The 17696-nt window shown below is 44.3% G+C and overlaps 1 protein-coding gene across 2 annotated transcripts in view; it reads right to left on the bottom strand.

Moving 5' to 3' along the window:
* Positions 1 to 6620, bottom strand: part of LOC121281315 (neural proliferation differentiation and control protein 1-like) — a 188244-nt gene extending 181624 nt beyond the window's left edge. Inside the window, exon 1 of one of the 2 annotated variants that reach the window (XM_041194201.1) lies at positions 6382 to 6620. In XM_041194201.1, coding sequence (XP_041050135.1) covers positions 6382 to 6517 — 136 coding nt within the window. In that variant the 5' untranslated portion in view covers positions 6518 to 6620. Of the gene's footprint in view, positions 1 to 6167; positions 6241 to 6381 lie in introns of those variants that run through there. The other variant, XM_041194202.1, reaches the window with a different exon arrangement.
* Positions 6621 to 17696: the final 11076 nt, after the last annotated feature.

The raw sequence follows: 17696 nt of genomic DNA, 5'->3' as shown, positions 1-17696 counted from the left end.
TGATGTGGGAGCTGGCAGATCCCATTGCAAGCCACAGTGACCACATCCGCAGCAAATGTTGGTTGCTGGAGGAACTCCAGCTCAGAATTGATGAGCTGGAGTCTGAGCTCCGGACGCTGCAGCACATCCGGGAGGGGGAGAGTTACCTGGACACTTTGTTTCAGGAGGCGGTCACACCCGGTAGATTAAGTACCTCAAGTCCGGTCCATGGTTAGGGTCAGCAGGGTGTGACTACAAGTGAGGCAGGTAGTGGGATCCTGTGTTCATGAAAATAGGAGCCTCAGGTCTTGACCTTGCCCAACAGGTACGAGGTACTTGCTCCCTGTGTGGATAAGGAAGAAGGCTGTAGGGAGGATGAGCCAGCTGACCACGGCACCGTGGCACAGGAGGCCATTCGAGAGGGGGGAGCAAAAAAGACAAGTGGTAGTTGTAGGGGATTCTATAATTTGGGGAATTGACAGCTTCCTTTGTAAGCAGGATCGAGAGTCCCACATTGTATGTTGCCTGCCCAGTGCCAGGGTGAGGGACATCTCTGACCGGCTTCAAAGAATATTGGAAAGGGAGGGGGAGGATCCAGTTGTTGTGGTCCACGTCGGGACAAATAACATAGGAAAGAGGACCTGTTTGGGGATTATCAGGAACTAGGAACTAAATTAAAGAATAGGCCCTCAAGGGTTATAATCTCCGGATTACTACCTGAGCCACATGCAAATTGGCTAGGGACGCGAGAATAAGGGAAGTAAACACGTGGCTAAAAGAGTGGTGCGGAAAAGAGGGGTTCCATTTTGTGGGGCACTGGCATCAGTATTGGAACAGGAAGGATCTGTACCGTTGGGACGGTCTCCACCTGAACCGATCTGGGACCAATGTTCTAGCGAAAAGGGTAAATAGGGTGGTCAACGGGACTTTAAACTAGAAAGTGGGGTTGGGGGGTTGGGGAGGGCGTTGTGTGTGTGTGTGTGTGTGTGTGTGTGTGTGTGTGTGTGTGTGTGTGTGTGTGTGTGTGTGTGTGTGTGTGTGTGTGTGTGTGTGTGTGTAAAACTCCAAGAAGTATGACTAATGGGAAACAAAGCAGCAGGTTAGCTTGTGGGGGGGGGGTGGATTCAACTTCATGGAAAATTATGAAAAACCTGAAAAAGGAGAGCCCAGGAGAGGCTATTAAAGTCTCCAGAACACAAAAAAGGACTGAGTGTTTGGAAAGGGCTAGGAATCTAACTTCAAGCACATCAGACAAAGGGACGACAATGAGAAAGGGGACGGGAAGTACAGGATTGGAGATGTTGTATATGAATGCACGCAGTATACGAAATAAGGTAAATGAGCTTGTGGCGCAGATTGAAATTGGCAGGTATGATGTGGTGGGCATTACAGAGACATGGCTGCAAGGGGATCAGGACTGGGAGCTAAATATCCAAGGATATACATTCTATCGAAAAGATAGGCAGGTTGGCAGAGGGAGTACGGTTGCTTTGTTAGTAAGAAATGAAATTAAATCAATAGCAAGAAATGATGTAGGGTCAGATGATGTAGAATCTGTGAGGGTAGAGTTGAGGAACCGCAAAGGTTAAAAAACCATAATGGCCTCTGAACAGTGGTCAGCATGTGGGGCACAAGATACACCAGGAGATAGAAAAGGTGTGTAAATAAGGCAAGGTTACAGTGATCAAGGGGGATTTCAATATGCAGGTAGACTGGGAAAATCAGGTTGATAGTGGATCCCAAGAAAAGGAATTTGTGGAATGTCTACGAGATGGCTTTTTGGAGCAGCTTGTGGCGGAGCCCACTAGGGAACAGGCAATTCTAGATTTAGTGATGTGTAATGAGGCAGATTTGATAAGGGAGCTTAAGGTGAAGGAACCCTTAGGAGGAAGTGACCATAATATGATAGAATTTACCCTGCAATTTGAGAGGAAAAAGCTGGAATCAGGTGTAACGGTATTACAGTTGATTAAAGGCAACTACAGAGGCATGAGGGAGGAACTGACCAGAAGTGACTGGGAGATGAGCCTAGCAGGAAAGACGGTGGAACAGCAATGGCAGGAGTTTCTGGGAGTAATTTGGGAGATACAGCAAAAATTCATCCCTAGGAAGAAGCAGCATACTAAAGGGAGGACGAGACAACCATGGTTGACAAGGGAAGTCAGGGACAGCATAAAAGCTAAAGAGAAAGCATACAATGCGGCAAAGAACAGTGGGAAACCAGGGGATTGGGAAGCCTACAAAGACCAACAGAGGACAACTAAAAAATAAGGAGGGAGAAGATTAAATATGAGGGTAAACTAGCCAGTCATACTAAAGAAGATTGCAAGAGATTTTTTTAGATATATAAAGTGTAAGAGAGAGGTAAAAGTAGACATTGGGCCACTGGAGAAGTAAAGTGGGGAACAAAGAAATGGCGGAGGAACTGAATAGGTACATTACATCAGTCTTCACAGTGGAAGACACGAGTGACATCCCCAAAGTTCAAGAGAGTCAGGGGGCAGAGGTGAGTATGGTGGCCATTACCAAGGAGAAGGTGCTAGGAAAACTGAAAGGTCTGAAGGTGGATACATCACCTGGATCAGATGGATTACACCCCAAAGTTCTGAAGGAGATAGCTGAAGAGATAGTGGAGGCGTTAGTGGTGATCTTTCAGGAATCACTGGAGTCAGGGAGGGTCCCAGAGGACTGAAAAATCGCTAACGTAACCACCCTGTTTAAGAAGAGAGTGAGGCAAAAGACGGGAAATTACAGGCCGATTAGCCTGACCTCGGTCGTTGGTAAGATTTTAGAGTCCATTATTAAGGATAAGATTTCAGAATATTTGGAAGTGCAGGGTAAAATAGGGCAAAGTCAGCATGGTTTCATCAAGGGGAGGTCATGCCTGACAAATGTTAGAATTCTTTGAGGTAACAAGTAGGTTAGACAAAGAGGAGCCAATGGATATTATCTACTTGGACTTCCAGAAGGCCTTTGACGAGGTGCTGCACAGGAGGCTGCTCAGTAAGATAAGAGCCCATGGTGTTGGAGGCAAGGTACTAGCATGGATAAAAGATTGGCTTTCTGGCAGGAGGCAGAGAGTGGGGATAAGGGAGTCCTTCTCAGGATGGCGGCCGATGACTAGTGGAGTTCCGCAGGGGTCAGTGTTGGGACCACAACATTTCACTTTATACATTAATGATCTAGATGAAGGAACTGACGGCATCCTGGCTAAGTTTGCAGATGATACAAAGATAGGTGGAGGGACAGGTAGTATTGAGGAGGCGGGGAGGCTATAGAAGGATTTGGACAGGTTAGGAGAATAGGCAAAGAAGTGGCAGATGGAATACAACATGAGGAAGTGTGAGGTCATGCACTTTGGTTGGAAGAATAGAGGCATGGACTATTTTCTAAATGGGGAGAGAATCCAGAAATCTGGAGTGCAAAGGGACTTGGGAGTCTTAGTCCAGGATTCTCTTAAGGTTAACTTGCAGGTTGAGTCGGTAGTTAGGAAGATAAATGCAATGTTGGCATTTATTTCGAGAGGACTAGAATATAAAAGCAGGGATGTGCTGCTGAGACTTTATAAGGCTCTGGTCAGACCACATTTAGAATATTGTGAGCAATTTTGGGCCCCGTATCTCAGGAAGGATATGCTGGCCTGAGAGAGGGTCCAGAGGAGGTCACGAGAATGATCCCAGGAATTAAAGGCTTAACATATGAGGAACGTTTCAGGACTCTGGATCTATATTCGATGGAGTTTAGAAGGATGAGGGGGGATCTGATTGAAACTTACAGAATACTGAAAGGCCTGGATAGAGTGGACATGCGGAAGATGTTTCCATTAGTTGGAGAGACTAGGGCCCAAGGGCACAGCCTCAGAGTAAAGGGAAGACCTTTTAGAACAGAGATGAGGAGAAACTTCTCTAGTTAGAGAGTGGTGAATCTATGGAATTCATTGCCACAGAAGGCTGTGGAGGCCAGGTCATTGAGTGTATTTAAGACCAAGATAGATAGGTTCTTGATTGGTAAGGGGATCAAAGGTTACGGGGAGAAGGCGGGAGAATGGAGTTAAGAAACTTATCAGCCATGATTGAATGGCAGAGCAGATTCGATGGGCCGATTGGCCTAATTTCTGCTCCTATGTCTTATGGCTCTGCAGTTGTACAAGCATATGGTGCTGACACGAGGTGACAAGGTGGAGAAGCGCTCAACTCCCTAGTGCTAATGTCTCTTCGTTCAGAACTAGATCGTCACCAAAGCAGGCAAAACCCTGGAGCAACCAAAACATGTCTCCACCCATCCTTAACATCAACAGCCTATTGTTTATTTCGGACTTCCTCCCACCTCTAATTTTTTTTTAAATTATTGTACACCAACAGTTTTAAGAATTTGAAGGAGTTACCAAGGCTGGTGACACACAAGCTGAAGTGCTTTGGATAAATCACAGTAACTCAATACGTTATTAATTCAACTCTTTCCTCACATCTCAGAACTTATCATCAATTGAGATCCATTTGCAAAATCAGTATTCCACAAATTCAAGGCACACAAAAACAGAAGGGCATAAATTCTGCCCAACGTCTTTCTGAAACGGGGCCCTGAAGGCACAGCCCTTCAAACATTAGAAATACCTTTCAAACCTCAGCAAATTAGTCCATAATTGGTCATAAATCATTATTGATCACCAGAAAAGTATCATGCCAACTAAATTAGAACTTACAGTAATTTTAACTGTGCTCTTTTATCTGTTTTTGAGTTCAATACACCCACAAGAAAAGGTCCAGATAGCAACTGTGTTCTTTTGAGAAATATATTAACCATTGCTGCACATGGTAATTGCGATTATTCTGTTGCTGACATAATCTAAACACGACTTTACCATTTACATGGTAATTTGCCTCTTCGTACTCATGTCATTTTCTAGGTAATAAACAATGATAAACACCTTGGATGTGTGATAACTGAAGTTTCCCCCATCAAAACAGTTGAACATCAAACTGATATTTTTAAAATATCTATTGTCACAATGATGAACTTGTAAATACCATCCACTTCATAATAAATACAGCACTTTTCTGAAAATAACTCATAATTGGCAAAAAGTTCTGTTTTAAGTCAGCACTGTTAAATTGGATAAATGTAAATAAATAACATTCTCATTTTAGTCATGCTTTCCCAAATACAGCGTCTGACGAAATCAACATCTTTATTTCAACAATTTTATAGAAGCATCAACTTAATGCACTATAGTGCTATCACTAAAAGTTACTCACATGTTGAATAATACAAGCCTCCTCCCCATCCAACATAATCATTTATTTAAATGAAGAACATAAAAACTTAATAAAACGCAATACAAGATGCACAGCATCTATCCTCACTGACAAATTTTCATATTTCAAATACACTGCGAGGATCCGAAAGATACAATTCAGGTACCTACAGATTCAAAGTGAAGAATCGTAAAGAAGTTTCCACAAATCAGCTAATAAATCATACACGTGCAAAATCCGTTTATTCCCAATTAATTTTTTCTACAACATAACGTATTTTTCTTAACCTACCTGCAATGTGATACCAACATTCCATGCGCAATAAAATCGTTTATTTCCTTTGCCGCAAATATGCAAAGGTGCATTAATAAATTGTTCCCAATATCCCATAGCAAAATTAAAATTACGTTTTAGAGTAAAGATATTCTAAGGGTCGATACTTGATATATTAACTGGTCCCCTTCGGATGCCGTTTCTGTTTTTATTGCACAGGATTAAAGCATTACTTTATTTGGAGTTTAGGGGTTTGATCTGAGCGGGGCTTCAATTAGTGCGGATTGTACTGACCCTTAATCCAGCTATAACAGGTAAAAGCACACAATTATAAATTGCTCACGCAAATTACATTTAACACTTATTCCACTATTGCTGGGTTTGGTTCGAGTTTGTTTTTATTTTTAAATGTTCCTGATATAAAACGGGAAAATTACACATTTTAAATTAGTCCAAATGTACGTCACGGGGAAATGATATGACATGGATATATTAAAAAGTAATTGGTTCAGACTGAGTTTGTCTTAAGTCAGTTCTGACCTTTAACAGTCTAGTTTAAGCTGCGTCAAAAGTGCATTTATAAATATTAACATTTCCTACCAGCAAACGCAAGTTCAATTAAATTTTAAACTGCTTTATGATAAAGTTAGTTTTTCTGACCTTTGAAGCTGTCAACACCTGTAAATTCACATTTATTAGTTAAATTTCCCCAACACATTAAAGGGTGGCTCGGAGTAAGTGCACTCCAACCTCTGTTTATTTGCACTGACCGGGCTCTCCCGGGGACATAGCGCCGGATTGAAGCGAAACCGAGGCAGGTCCGGGTGCCGCTCCCCATCCCCCGGCCCCAACCACAGCTCCAGCTCACACTCACCTGCCGGGCTGAGGAGCAGCGCCAGAGCTCCGAGCAGCACGGCCCGGCCGCTCGGCCTACCTCCGGGATTCCGCGGGGTAGCCGTTGCCATCACTGCTGCTGCATGGTAAGAGCGGGGCGAGGCGGACACAGTCATGAAGCGGGCTGCATCGCCGCCGCCAGGAGGGAGAAAAACAGAGACAAGAAAGAGGGACACAACCCGCCCACTGCTGCTGCCGCTGCCTCCCCGTCGCTACGCAACCAGGACACGCATCTGACGTCCGACGGGCCCCAGTGCGTCAGCACGCACTGTGCGTGATTGGCAGGCAGGGTGGGGCAATGTTTGCGAGACAGTTCAAGCCCATGGACAATACAAACAAGGAGCAAGAGTAGGTTATTAGGCCCCTGGAACCTGCTCCGCCGTTTAATAAGATCATGGCTGATCTGATAGTAACCTGAAACCTGCATCCCGCCTACCCCCAATAACCGATCACCCCCTTGCCTACCAAGAATCTATTCACCTCTACTTTAAAAATATCTAAGACCATGCTTCCACTGCCTTTTCAGGAAAAGAGTTCCAAAGAACCTCACGACTTCTCGGAGAGAAAAAATTTTGCCTCATCTTCGGTTTAAATGGGTGTCCCCTTATTGTTAAACAGTGACCCCTAACTCTAGATTCTCCCATAGGAGGAAACATCCTCTCCACATCTACCCTGTCAAGACCCCTCAGGACATTATATGTTTCAATTAAGTCTCCTCTTACTTATCCAAACTCCAGCAGACACACACCTAGCCTGTCCAACCTTTCCTCATAAGACAACCCACCCATTCCAGGTATTACTCAGCAGGTCTGACAGCATCTGCAGAGATGAATACAGTTAACGTTTCGAGTCCGTACGACTCTTCATCAGAACTAAGGAAATATCGAAATGTGGTGAAATATAAGTTGGTTGATGGGGGTGGGACAGGTAGAACTGGATGGAGGGCCAGTGATAGGCAAAAAAGAGATTGCCAAAGATGTCATAGACAAAAGGACAAAGGGGTGTTGACGGTGGTGATGTTATCTAAGGAATGTGCTAATGGTGACATTAAGGGTCTGCATGCAGGACATGCAGACGCTTACGTCCTTTAAATAAGGTGACCAATACTGTACACAATACTCCAGATGTCGTCTCACTAGTGTTCTGTATAACTGTATAACCTTATTTTTGTAATAAATTCCCCTCACAATAAATGATAACATTCTATTTGTTTTCCTAATTACTTGCTGCACCTGCATACTAGCCTTTTGCGATTCATGTACTAAGTCATACAGACATAATGATCACATGGATGTAACAATTTTATAATTTTAATGAACAACAAATGATGCTTGCCACTGGGTGGTGCATTATTAACCAAAAACAAAATTATATTTTAACATTGAACTTACAGTACAGAAACAGGTCATTCAACCCTGTCAAGCCCTCTAAGAATGTTCTACGATTCAATGAGAATTTCATACATTTTGAAAATCCTGTGTCGTCACTGCACGTGTTAAAGAGGGATCTGCCCTCCCACCACAGAAAAATGATATAGCCCAGAGGGAAGCCATTTGGCCCAATGCGCCTGTGCTGGATCTTTGGTACTGCTATCTAATTAGTCTCACTCCCTTGCTGTTTCCCCACAGCCTTGTAATTTCTTCCCCTTCAAGTATTTATCCAATTCCCTTTTGAAGGTTACCATTGCATCTGCTCCCAACCGCCCAAATGTGTCCCAGATCATGATCATAATTCATGGAGAATTGAATAAAAACATGTGTCAATGGAGTTAGATGAAATAATGTTGGAAGAGGCGCATGTGGAGTATAAACATCGGCATAGACCAGTTTTGCTGAATGACTTGCATCCATACTGTAAGCTCTATGTTACATATCTATACTTTGCGCATGCACTGCAAATTACTCCCCAAATGGCATGATTTTGCATTGAACTTCACTTGAAATTTTTTAAGAGTCCAGTTTTAGCAAGACCCAATACTGACTGGCAAGTCCACCTGCTCTGTGCCCATGTTAAAGCTAGTCTGCTTTGGCTCCCATTCGGCGAATTTTCTGGAGCTCTATGTTGTCTCAGCAGCTAACTTACTTGGGTGACATTTTCCAGTTCCCGTAGCAACCAACTGAGGCCATGCTTGTGATGTAAGTGCAGTCCTACAGGGGCTCACTAAACTTTGGAGACTTGTGCCAAGATTGAGAGAGCTGTCCCACAGGCTAGTCAAGCAACAGCCTGACATTGTTATACTCACAAAATTATGGATGGAATGGGAGGAGAATGTGAGAGGGGGACTCTGGGACAGGCAGTCAGCAGCACCTAGAGGAAAGTGCGTGAGGAGGACTCTGGGACAGGCAATCAGCAGCACCTAGAGGAGAGTTCGAGAGGAGGACTCTGGAACAGGAAGTCAGTAGCACCTAGAGGAGTTGGGAGTTGAAGAGAAGTGCGAGAGGAGTTGGGAGTTGAAGAGGAGCGTGAGAGGAGTCAGGAATTGAAAAGGAGCGCGAGAAGAGCTGGGAGTTGAAGAGAAGCGCGAGAGGAGTCGGGAGTTGAAGAGGAGCGCGAGAGGAGTCGGGAGTTGAAGAGAAGCTGGGAGAGCAGGGGTGACTGAGGGAGTTCGGTGAGGCGGGAATGAGGTGATCCTTTGAGTACCATGAGTACGGCTGGGTAAGCATTTACTACTTTTATTGCTTATAGTTTTTAACGTCTTATTTTGTGGTTCATCGTTTGTAGAGTCTATATTCTGTAACAACGAGGATCAGGGAAGAAGGGCCCAAGAGCAATTGATATTAATTATCTTCCAAAAGGTTTAATTTAATTTAAAGGGGTAAGTCATGGCAGGAGAGCTCAAAGCCGTGGTGTGCTCCTCCTGCTCTATGTGGGAAGCCGGGCACATTTCTAGTGCCCGGGGCCAGCATGTGTGCGGGAAGTATCTCCAGCTGCAGCTCCTGGAAGCCCGGGCTTTGGAGCTGAAGCAGTGGCTGGGGACACTGTGGAGCATCCACAAGGCAGAGAGTATCGTGGATAGCACATATAGAGAGGTGGTCACACCGCAGGCTAAGAGTCCACAGGCAGGTAGGGAATGGGTGACCACGAGGCAAAGCAAGAGGACTAGGCAGGCAGTGCAGGAATCTCCTATGGCTATTCCCCTGCAAAACAGATATACAACTTTGGATACTGATGGGGGGAATGGCTTTGCAGGAGAAAGCAGCAACAGCCAAATTCATTACACCGCAATTGGCTCTGCTGCCTAGGGGAGGAGTAAAAAGTGTGGGAATGCAACAGTTATAGGCGATTCAATTGTAAGGGGAATAGCTAGACGTTTCTGTGGCTGCATACAAGACTCCAGGATGGTATGTTGCCTCCCTGGTGCTAGGGTCAAGGGTGTCTCAGAGCAGCCAGAGGACATTCTGAAGGGGGAGGGTGAACAGCCAGTGGTCGTGGTACACATTGGTACAAACGACATAGGTTAAAAAAGGGATGAGGTCCTAAAAGCAGAACACAGGGAGTCAGGAAGTATGTCGAAAAGTAGGACCTCAAAGGTAGTGATCTCAGGATTACTACCAGTGCCATGTGCCAGTCAGAGTAGAAATAGCAGGATATATTGGATGAATACGTGGCTGAAGAGATGGTGTGAAGGGGAGGGTTTCAGATTCCTGGGGCATTGGGACCGGTTCTGGGGGAGATGGGACCAGTACAAACTGGAAGGGTTACACCTGGGCAGGACCAGGACTGATGTCCTAGGGGGAACATTTGCTAGAGTGGTTGGGGAGAGTTTAAAGTAAAATGGCAGGGGGATGGGAACCTATGCAAGGAGTCAGAGGAAGGGGAATCAAAGACAAGAACAAAAGACAGAAAGCGGAATAAGAAAAGTGATAGTCAGAGAAATCAAGGGCAAGAATCAAACAGGGCCTCAGTGAAAAATAGTGGGAACGGGACAAGTAATGTTAAAAAGTCAAGCCTTAAGGCTTTATGCCTTAACGCAAGGAGCATTTGCAATAAAGTGGATGAATTGACCACGCAAATAGATGTAAACAGGTATGATATAGTCGGGATTACAGAGATATGGCTGCAGGGTGACCAGGGATGGGAACTGAACATCCAGAGGTAGTCAGTAATTAGGAAGAACAGACAAAAAGGAAAAGGTGGTGGAGTTGCATTGCTGGTTAAAGAGGAAATTAACGCAATTGTGAGGAAAGATATTAGCTCCGACAATGTGGAATCTCTATGGGTAGAGCTGAGAAACACTAAGGGGCAAAAAACGTTAATGGGGGTTGTATATTGACCCCAAACTGTAGTGGTGATGTTGGGAATGGCATTAAACAGGAAACTAGAGACGCATGTAATAAAGGGACATCTGTAATTATGGGTGACTTTAACATGCATATAGATTGGACAAATCAAATTAATAACAATACTGTAGCGGAAGAATTCCTGGAGTGTATACGGGATGTTTTTCTGGGCCAATACATTGAGGAACCAACTAGAGAACAGGCCGTCCTTGACTGGGTATTGTGTAATGAGAAAGGAAGAATTGGCAATCTAGTTGTGTGAGGCCCCTTGGGGATGAGTGACCATAATATAATAGAATTCTTCATCAAGATGGAGAGCGACGTCGTTGATTCTGAGACTTGGGTCCTGAATCTTAATAAAGGAAATTACAATGATATGAGACACGAGTTGGCTATGATGGATTGGGAAACGTTACTTAAAGGGGTGACGGTGGATAGGCAATGGCAAACTTTCAAATAACGCATGGGTGAACTGCAACAATTGTTTATTCCTGTCTGGCACAAAAGTAAAACAGGAAAGGTGGCAAAACCATGGCATAAAAGGGAAGTTAGCGATAGTATTAGATGCAAGGAAAAGGCATACAAATCGGCCAGAAAAAACAACAGACCTGAGGATTGGGAGCAGTTTAGAATTCAGCAAAGGAGGACCAAGGGATTGATTAAGAAGGGGAAAATAGAGTACAAGAGCAAGCTTGCAGGGAACATAAAAACTGACTGTAAAAGTTTCTATAGGTATCTGAAGAGAAAAAGATTGGTGAAGACAAATGTAGGTCCCATACAGTCAGAAACAGGGGAATTTATAATGGGGAACAAAGAAATGGCTGACCAACTAAATATATACTTTGGTTCTGTCTTCACAAAGGAGGACACTAATAACATACCAGAAATGTTGGGGAACAGAGAGTTTAGTGAGAGGGAGGAACTGAAAAAAAATCAGTATTAGTAGGGAAATGATGTTGGGGAAATTGATGGGATTGAAGGCCGATAAATCCCCGGGGCCTGCTAATCTCCATCCCAGAGTACTTAAGGAAGTGGCCCTAGAAATAGTGGATGCATTGATGGTCATCTTCCGAGATTCTATAGACTCAGGAACAGTTCCCACTGATTGGAGGATAGCTAATGTAACCCCACTATTTAAAAAGGAAGGCAGAGAGAAAACAGGGAATTATAGACCAGTCAGCCTGACGTCGGTAGTGGGGAAAATTCTAGAGTCCATTATAAAAGATTTAATAGCTGAGCACGTGGAACACAGTGGCAGAATTGGACGGAGCCAGCATGGATTTATGAAAGGGAAATCATGCTTTACAAATCTACTGTAATTTTTTGAGGATATAACTAGTAGAGTTGATGAGGGTTAGCCAGTGAACCATAGAACCATAGAACACTACAGCACAGAAAACAGGCCATTTGGCCCTTCTAGTCTGTGCTGAAATATTATTCTGCTAGTCCCATTGACCTGCACTTAGTCCATAACCCTCCAGACCTCTCCCTTCCATGTATCTTTCTAAGTTATTTTTAAAACTTTAGAGTGAGCCCGCATTTACCACGTCAGATGGTAGCTCATTCCATACTCTCACCACTCTCTGAGTGAAGAAGTTCCCCCTAATGTTCCCCCTAAACCTTTCCCCTTTCACCCTACAGCCATGTCCTATTGTGTTTATTTCTCCTAATCTAAGTGGAAAGAGCCTACTCTCATTTACTCTGTCTATACCCCTCAAAATTTTGTAAACTTCTATCATATCTCCCCTCATTCTTCTACGCTCCAAGGAATAAAATCCTAACCTGTTTAATCTTTCCCTGTAACTCAACTCCTTAAGACCTGGCAATATCCTAGTAAATCTTCTCTGCACTCTCTCAATCTTACTGATGTCCTTCCTGTAGTTAGGCGACCAGAACCGTACACAATACTCCAAAGTTGGCCTCGGCAATGTCTTATACAACCTCACCATAACATCCCAACTCCTATACTCAATACTTTGATTTATGAAGGCCAGTATGCCAAAAGCTTTCTTTACAACCTTGTCTACCTGTGACGCCACTTTCAGGGAACTATGTATCTGAACTCCCAGATCCCTTTGTTCCTCCGGTCTCCTCAGTGCCCTATCATTTACTGTGTATGTCCTACCTTGGTTTGACCTTCCAAAATGTAACGCCTCACACTTTTCTGCATTAAATTCCATCTGCCATTTTCTGACCCATTTTTCCAGTTGGTCCAAATCTCTCTGCAAGCTTTGAAAGCCTTCCTCGCTGTCCACGCCTCCAATCTTAGTGTCATCAGCAAACTTGCTGATCCAATTCACCACATTATCATCCAAATCATTGATATAGACAACAAACAACAATGGTCCCAGCACAGATCCCTGAGGCACGCCACTAGTCACAGACCTCCAGTCTGAGAAGCAATCATCCACTACCACTCTCTGTCTTCTCCCACACAGCCAATTTTGAATCCAGTTTACAATCTCTCCATGGATACCAAGTGTCTGAACCTTTTGAACTAACCTCCCATGTGGGACCTTGTCAAAGGCCTTACTAAAGTCCTTGTAGTCAACATCCACAGCCTTTCCTTCATCTACTTTCTAGGTAATATCCTCGAAAAACTCTACAAGGTTCGTACCACGCACAAAGCCATGCTGACTATCCTTAATCAACCCTTGGCTGTCCAAATAATTATATATCCGATCTCTCAGAACACCTTCCAATAATTTACCTACTACTGATGTCAGGCTCACTGGCCTGTAATTACCTGGTTTACTTTTGGAGCCTTTTTTAAACAACGGAACAACATGAGCTACCCTCCAATCCTCCAGCATCTCACCTGTGGCTAAGGACATTTTAAATATTTCTGCCAGGGGCCCTGCAATTTCCACACTAGTCTCCCTCAAGGTCTGAGGGAATATCATGTCAGGCCCGGGGGATTTATCTAACTTTATTCGCTGTAAGGCAGTAAGCACGTCCTCCTCTTTAATCTCTATATGTTCCATGAAACTACTGCTTGTTTCCCTTCCTTCCTTATACACAATGCCAGTTTCCTGAGTAAATACTGAAAAAACTGTTTAAGATCTCCCCCATCTCATGAGGCTCCACACATAGACGACCACTCTGATCTTCAAGGGGACCAATTGTGTCCCTTACTACCTTTTTACTCTTAATATACTTGTAGAAATCCTTCGGGTTTACCTTCACATTATCTGCCAAAGCAACCTCATGTCTTCTTTTTGCCTTCCTGATTTCCTTTTTTAGTATTTTCTTACTTTTTCTATACTCTACAAGTACCTCAACTGCTTCTTGTTGCCTATACCTGCTATACACCTCTCTCTTCTTCTTAACCAGATCGCCAATATCCCTTGAAAACCAAGTTCCCTATGCCTGTTAACTTTGCCTTTAATCCTGACAGGAACATGCAAACTCTGCAATCTCAAAATTTCGCCTTTGAATGCTTTCCACTTACTGAACACATCCTTGCCAGAAAATAACTTATGCCAATCCACTCTTCCTAGATCCTTTCTCATTTCCACAACATTGGCCTTTCTCCAATTTAGAATCTCAACTCGAGGACCAGACCTATCCTTATCCATAATTAGCTTAAAACTAATGACATTGTGGTCACTGGACCCAAAATGTTCACCTACACACACTTCTGTCACCTGACTTGTCTGGTTCCCTAATTGGAGATCAAGTTTTGCATTCTCTCTCGTTGGTACCTCTATATATTAATTTGGAAAACTTTCCTGAACACATTTGACAAACTCCAAGCCATCCAGCCCTTTTACAGTATGGAAATCCCAGTCATTTTGTGGAAAGTTACAATCTCCTACTATCACAACTTTCTGTTTCTTACATTGGTCTGCTATCTCTCTACAGATTTGCTCCTCTGATTCTCTCTGACTATTGGGCGGTCTATAATACAACCCTATTAGTGTGGTCACACTTTTCCCATTCCTCATCTCCACTCATATGGCCTCTGTAGACGAGCCCTCCGGGCTGTCCTGCTTACGCACAGCTGTGATATTTTCCCTGACTAGTAATGCCACTCCTCCCCCTTTCATCCCTCCCCTCTATCACGTCTGAAACAACGGAACCCCGGAACATTGAGCTGCCAGTCCTGCCCCACCTGCAACCAAGTCTCACTAATAGCAATAATATCGTAATCCCATGTGCCAATCCATGCCCTAAGCTCATCTGCCTTTCTGACAATACTCCTTGCATTGAAATAGATGCGCCTGAGAACATTCCTATCACGTACGGACCCTTGATTTCTGTCTATACATGCATTCCTTGCTTGACCTTTATCCTCCTCCACCTCACTATCTGTTCTAACACTCTGGTTCCCCTCCCCCTGCAAATCTAGTTTAAACACCCCGGAACAGCACTAGCAAACCTACCCGCAAGGATGTTAGTCCCCCTCCAGTTCAGGTGCAAACTGTCCTGTCGGAACAGGTCACACCTTCCCTGGAACAGAGCCCAATTGTCAAGAAACAGGAAGCCCTCCCTCCTGCACCATCTCCTTAGCCACATATTTAGCTGCATTATCCTCCTATTTCTAGCCTCACTAGCACATGGCACGGGTAGCACTCCTGAGATCATAACCCTGGAGGTCCTGTCCTTCAACTTAGCACCTAACTCCCTAAACTCTCTTTGCAGGACCTCCTCCTCCTCCTTCCTATCCACGTCATTCGTCCCTACATGGACCACGACATCTGGCTGTGGATGTGGTTTATTTGGACTTTCAGAATGCTTTCAACAAAGTCTAACATAAGAGATTGGTGTGTAAAATTAAAGCGCATGGGATTGGGGGTGGTGTATTGAGATGGTTAGAAAACTGGTTGGCAAACCAGGAAACAAAGAGTAGGAATAAATGGGTCTTTTTCCGAGTGGCAGTCAGTGACTAGTGGCGTACCGCAGGGATCGGTGCTGGGACCCCAGTTATTCACAATATATATTAATGATTTAAATGAGGGAATTAAATGTAATACCTCCAAATTTGCAGATGACACAAAACTGGGTGGGAGGGTAAGCTGTGAGGAGGATGCAGAGATGCTTCAGTGTGATTTGGACAAGCTGAGTGAGTGGGCAAATGCATGACAGATGCAATATAATGTGGACAAATGTGAGGTTATCCACTTGGGTAGCAAAAAAAGGCAGATTATTATCTGAATGGCTATAAATTGAGAAGGGGAAATGTGCAACGAAACCTGGGTGTCCTTGTACACCAGCTTCTGAAGGTAAGCATGCAGGTGCAGCAGGCGGTAAAGAAGGCAAATGGTATGTTGGCCTTCATAGCCAGAGGATTCGAGTACAGGAACAGGGATGTCTTGCTGCAATTGTACAGGGCCTTGGTGAGACCACACCTGGAATATTGTGTGCAGTTTTGGTCTCCTTATTTGAGGAAGGATGTTCTTGCTATAGAGGGAGTGCAGCGAAGGTTTACCCGACTGATTCCTGGGATGGCAAGACTGACATATGAGGAGAGATTGAGTCGATTCGGATTATATTCGCTGCAGTTCAGAAGAATGAGGGGGATCTCATAGAAACCTATAAAATTCTAACAGGACTAGACAGGGTAGATGCAGGAAGGATATTCCCGACGGTGGGGAAGTCCAGAACCAGGGGTCACAGTCTGAGGATATGGGGTAGACCATTTTAGACTGAGTTGAGGAGAAATTTCTTCACCCAGAGAGTGGTGAGCCTGTGGAATTCATTACCACAGAAAGTAGTTAAGACCAAAGCATTGTATGCTTTCAAGAAGGAGTTAGATACGGCTCTTGGGGGCGAAAGGGATCAAAGGGTATGGGGAGAAAGCGGGAGCAACCTCTTGAGTTGGATGATCAGCCATGATCATAATGAATGGCGGAGCAGGCTCGAAGGGCCGACTGGCCTACTCTTGCTGCTAGTTTCTATGTTTCTATGTTTTTAATACTTGCCACTTTGTCACGTTGAGTGCAGCCCAAACAACAATCCAAAAGCTTGACACCGTACAGGGTAAAGCAACCCACTTGATTGACACCCCATCTATCACCATAACATAGGAATAGGAGGAGGCCACTTAGTCCCTCAAGACAATTGCGCCCTTCATTGAGATCATGGCTAGTCTGTGACCTAAGTATACATACCCAACCTTGCTCCACATTCCTTAATAGTTTTGAATAACAAAAATCTATCACTTTCAGATTTAAAATTTACAACTGACCCAGCACCAATGTTATTTCTGAAGAGAGTTCCAAACTTCTCCCTCCCTTTGTATGTAAAAGTGTTTTCTGATTTCACTTCTGGAAAATCAGGCTCTAATCTTCAGATTATGTCCCCTAGTCCTTGACTTAGACTTGATCCCTTCCCCACTGGCATACACTGTCATTTTTAAATTCTTTCATGTTATGTGGGCATCACTGGTAAGGCCAGCATTTATTGCCCATCCCTAACTGCTCCTTGATATGGTGGTGGTGAGCTGCCTTCTTGACCCGCTGCAGTCCATGGGGTGTAGGTTCACCAACAGTGCTGTTAAGGAGGGAGTTCCAGGATTTTGACCCAGTGAAAGTGAAGGAACGGCGATATATTTCCAAGTCAGGATGATGAATGGCTTGGTGGGCAGCTTGTAGGAGATGGCATTCCAATGTGTCTGCTGCCCTTGTCCTTCTCGGTGGTAGCGGTCATGGGTTTGGAAGGTGCTGTTGAAGGAAGTTTGATGAGTAGCAGGTATCATCTACAAGATGCAGTGCAGCAACTCACCAAGGCTCCTTCAACAGTGCCTTTAAACCTGTGGCTTCTATTACTTGGAAGGACAAGAGCAGCAGTTGCATGGGAATGCTACCACCTTCAAGTCCCCCGCCAAGCCACTCGCCACCCTGACTTGGAAATATATCGCCGTTCCTTCACTGTCACTGGGAAAAAGTCTTGGAACTCCTTTCCTAACAGTACTGTGGGTGTACCTACCTCAAGGACTGCAGTGGTTCCAGAAGGCAGCTCACCACCACTTTCTCAAGAGCAATTAGGGATAGGCAATAAATGCTAGCCAGTG

This window comes from Carcharodon carcharias, chromosome 8 (assembly GCF_017639515.1).
Source record: "Carcharodon carcharias isolate sCarCar2 chromosome 8, sCarCar2.pri, whole genome shotgun sequence".
Taxonomy (NCBI): domain Eukaryota; kingdom Metazoa; phylum Chordata; class Chondrichthyes; order Lamniformes; family Lamnidae; genus Carcharodon; species Carcharodon carcharias.
Note: the sequence above shows the minus strand (reverse complement) of the source record. Positions and strands in the feature narration are given on the sequence as shown.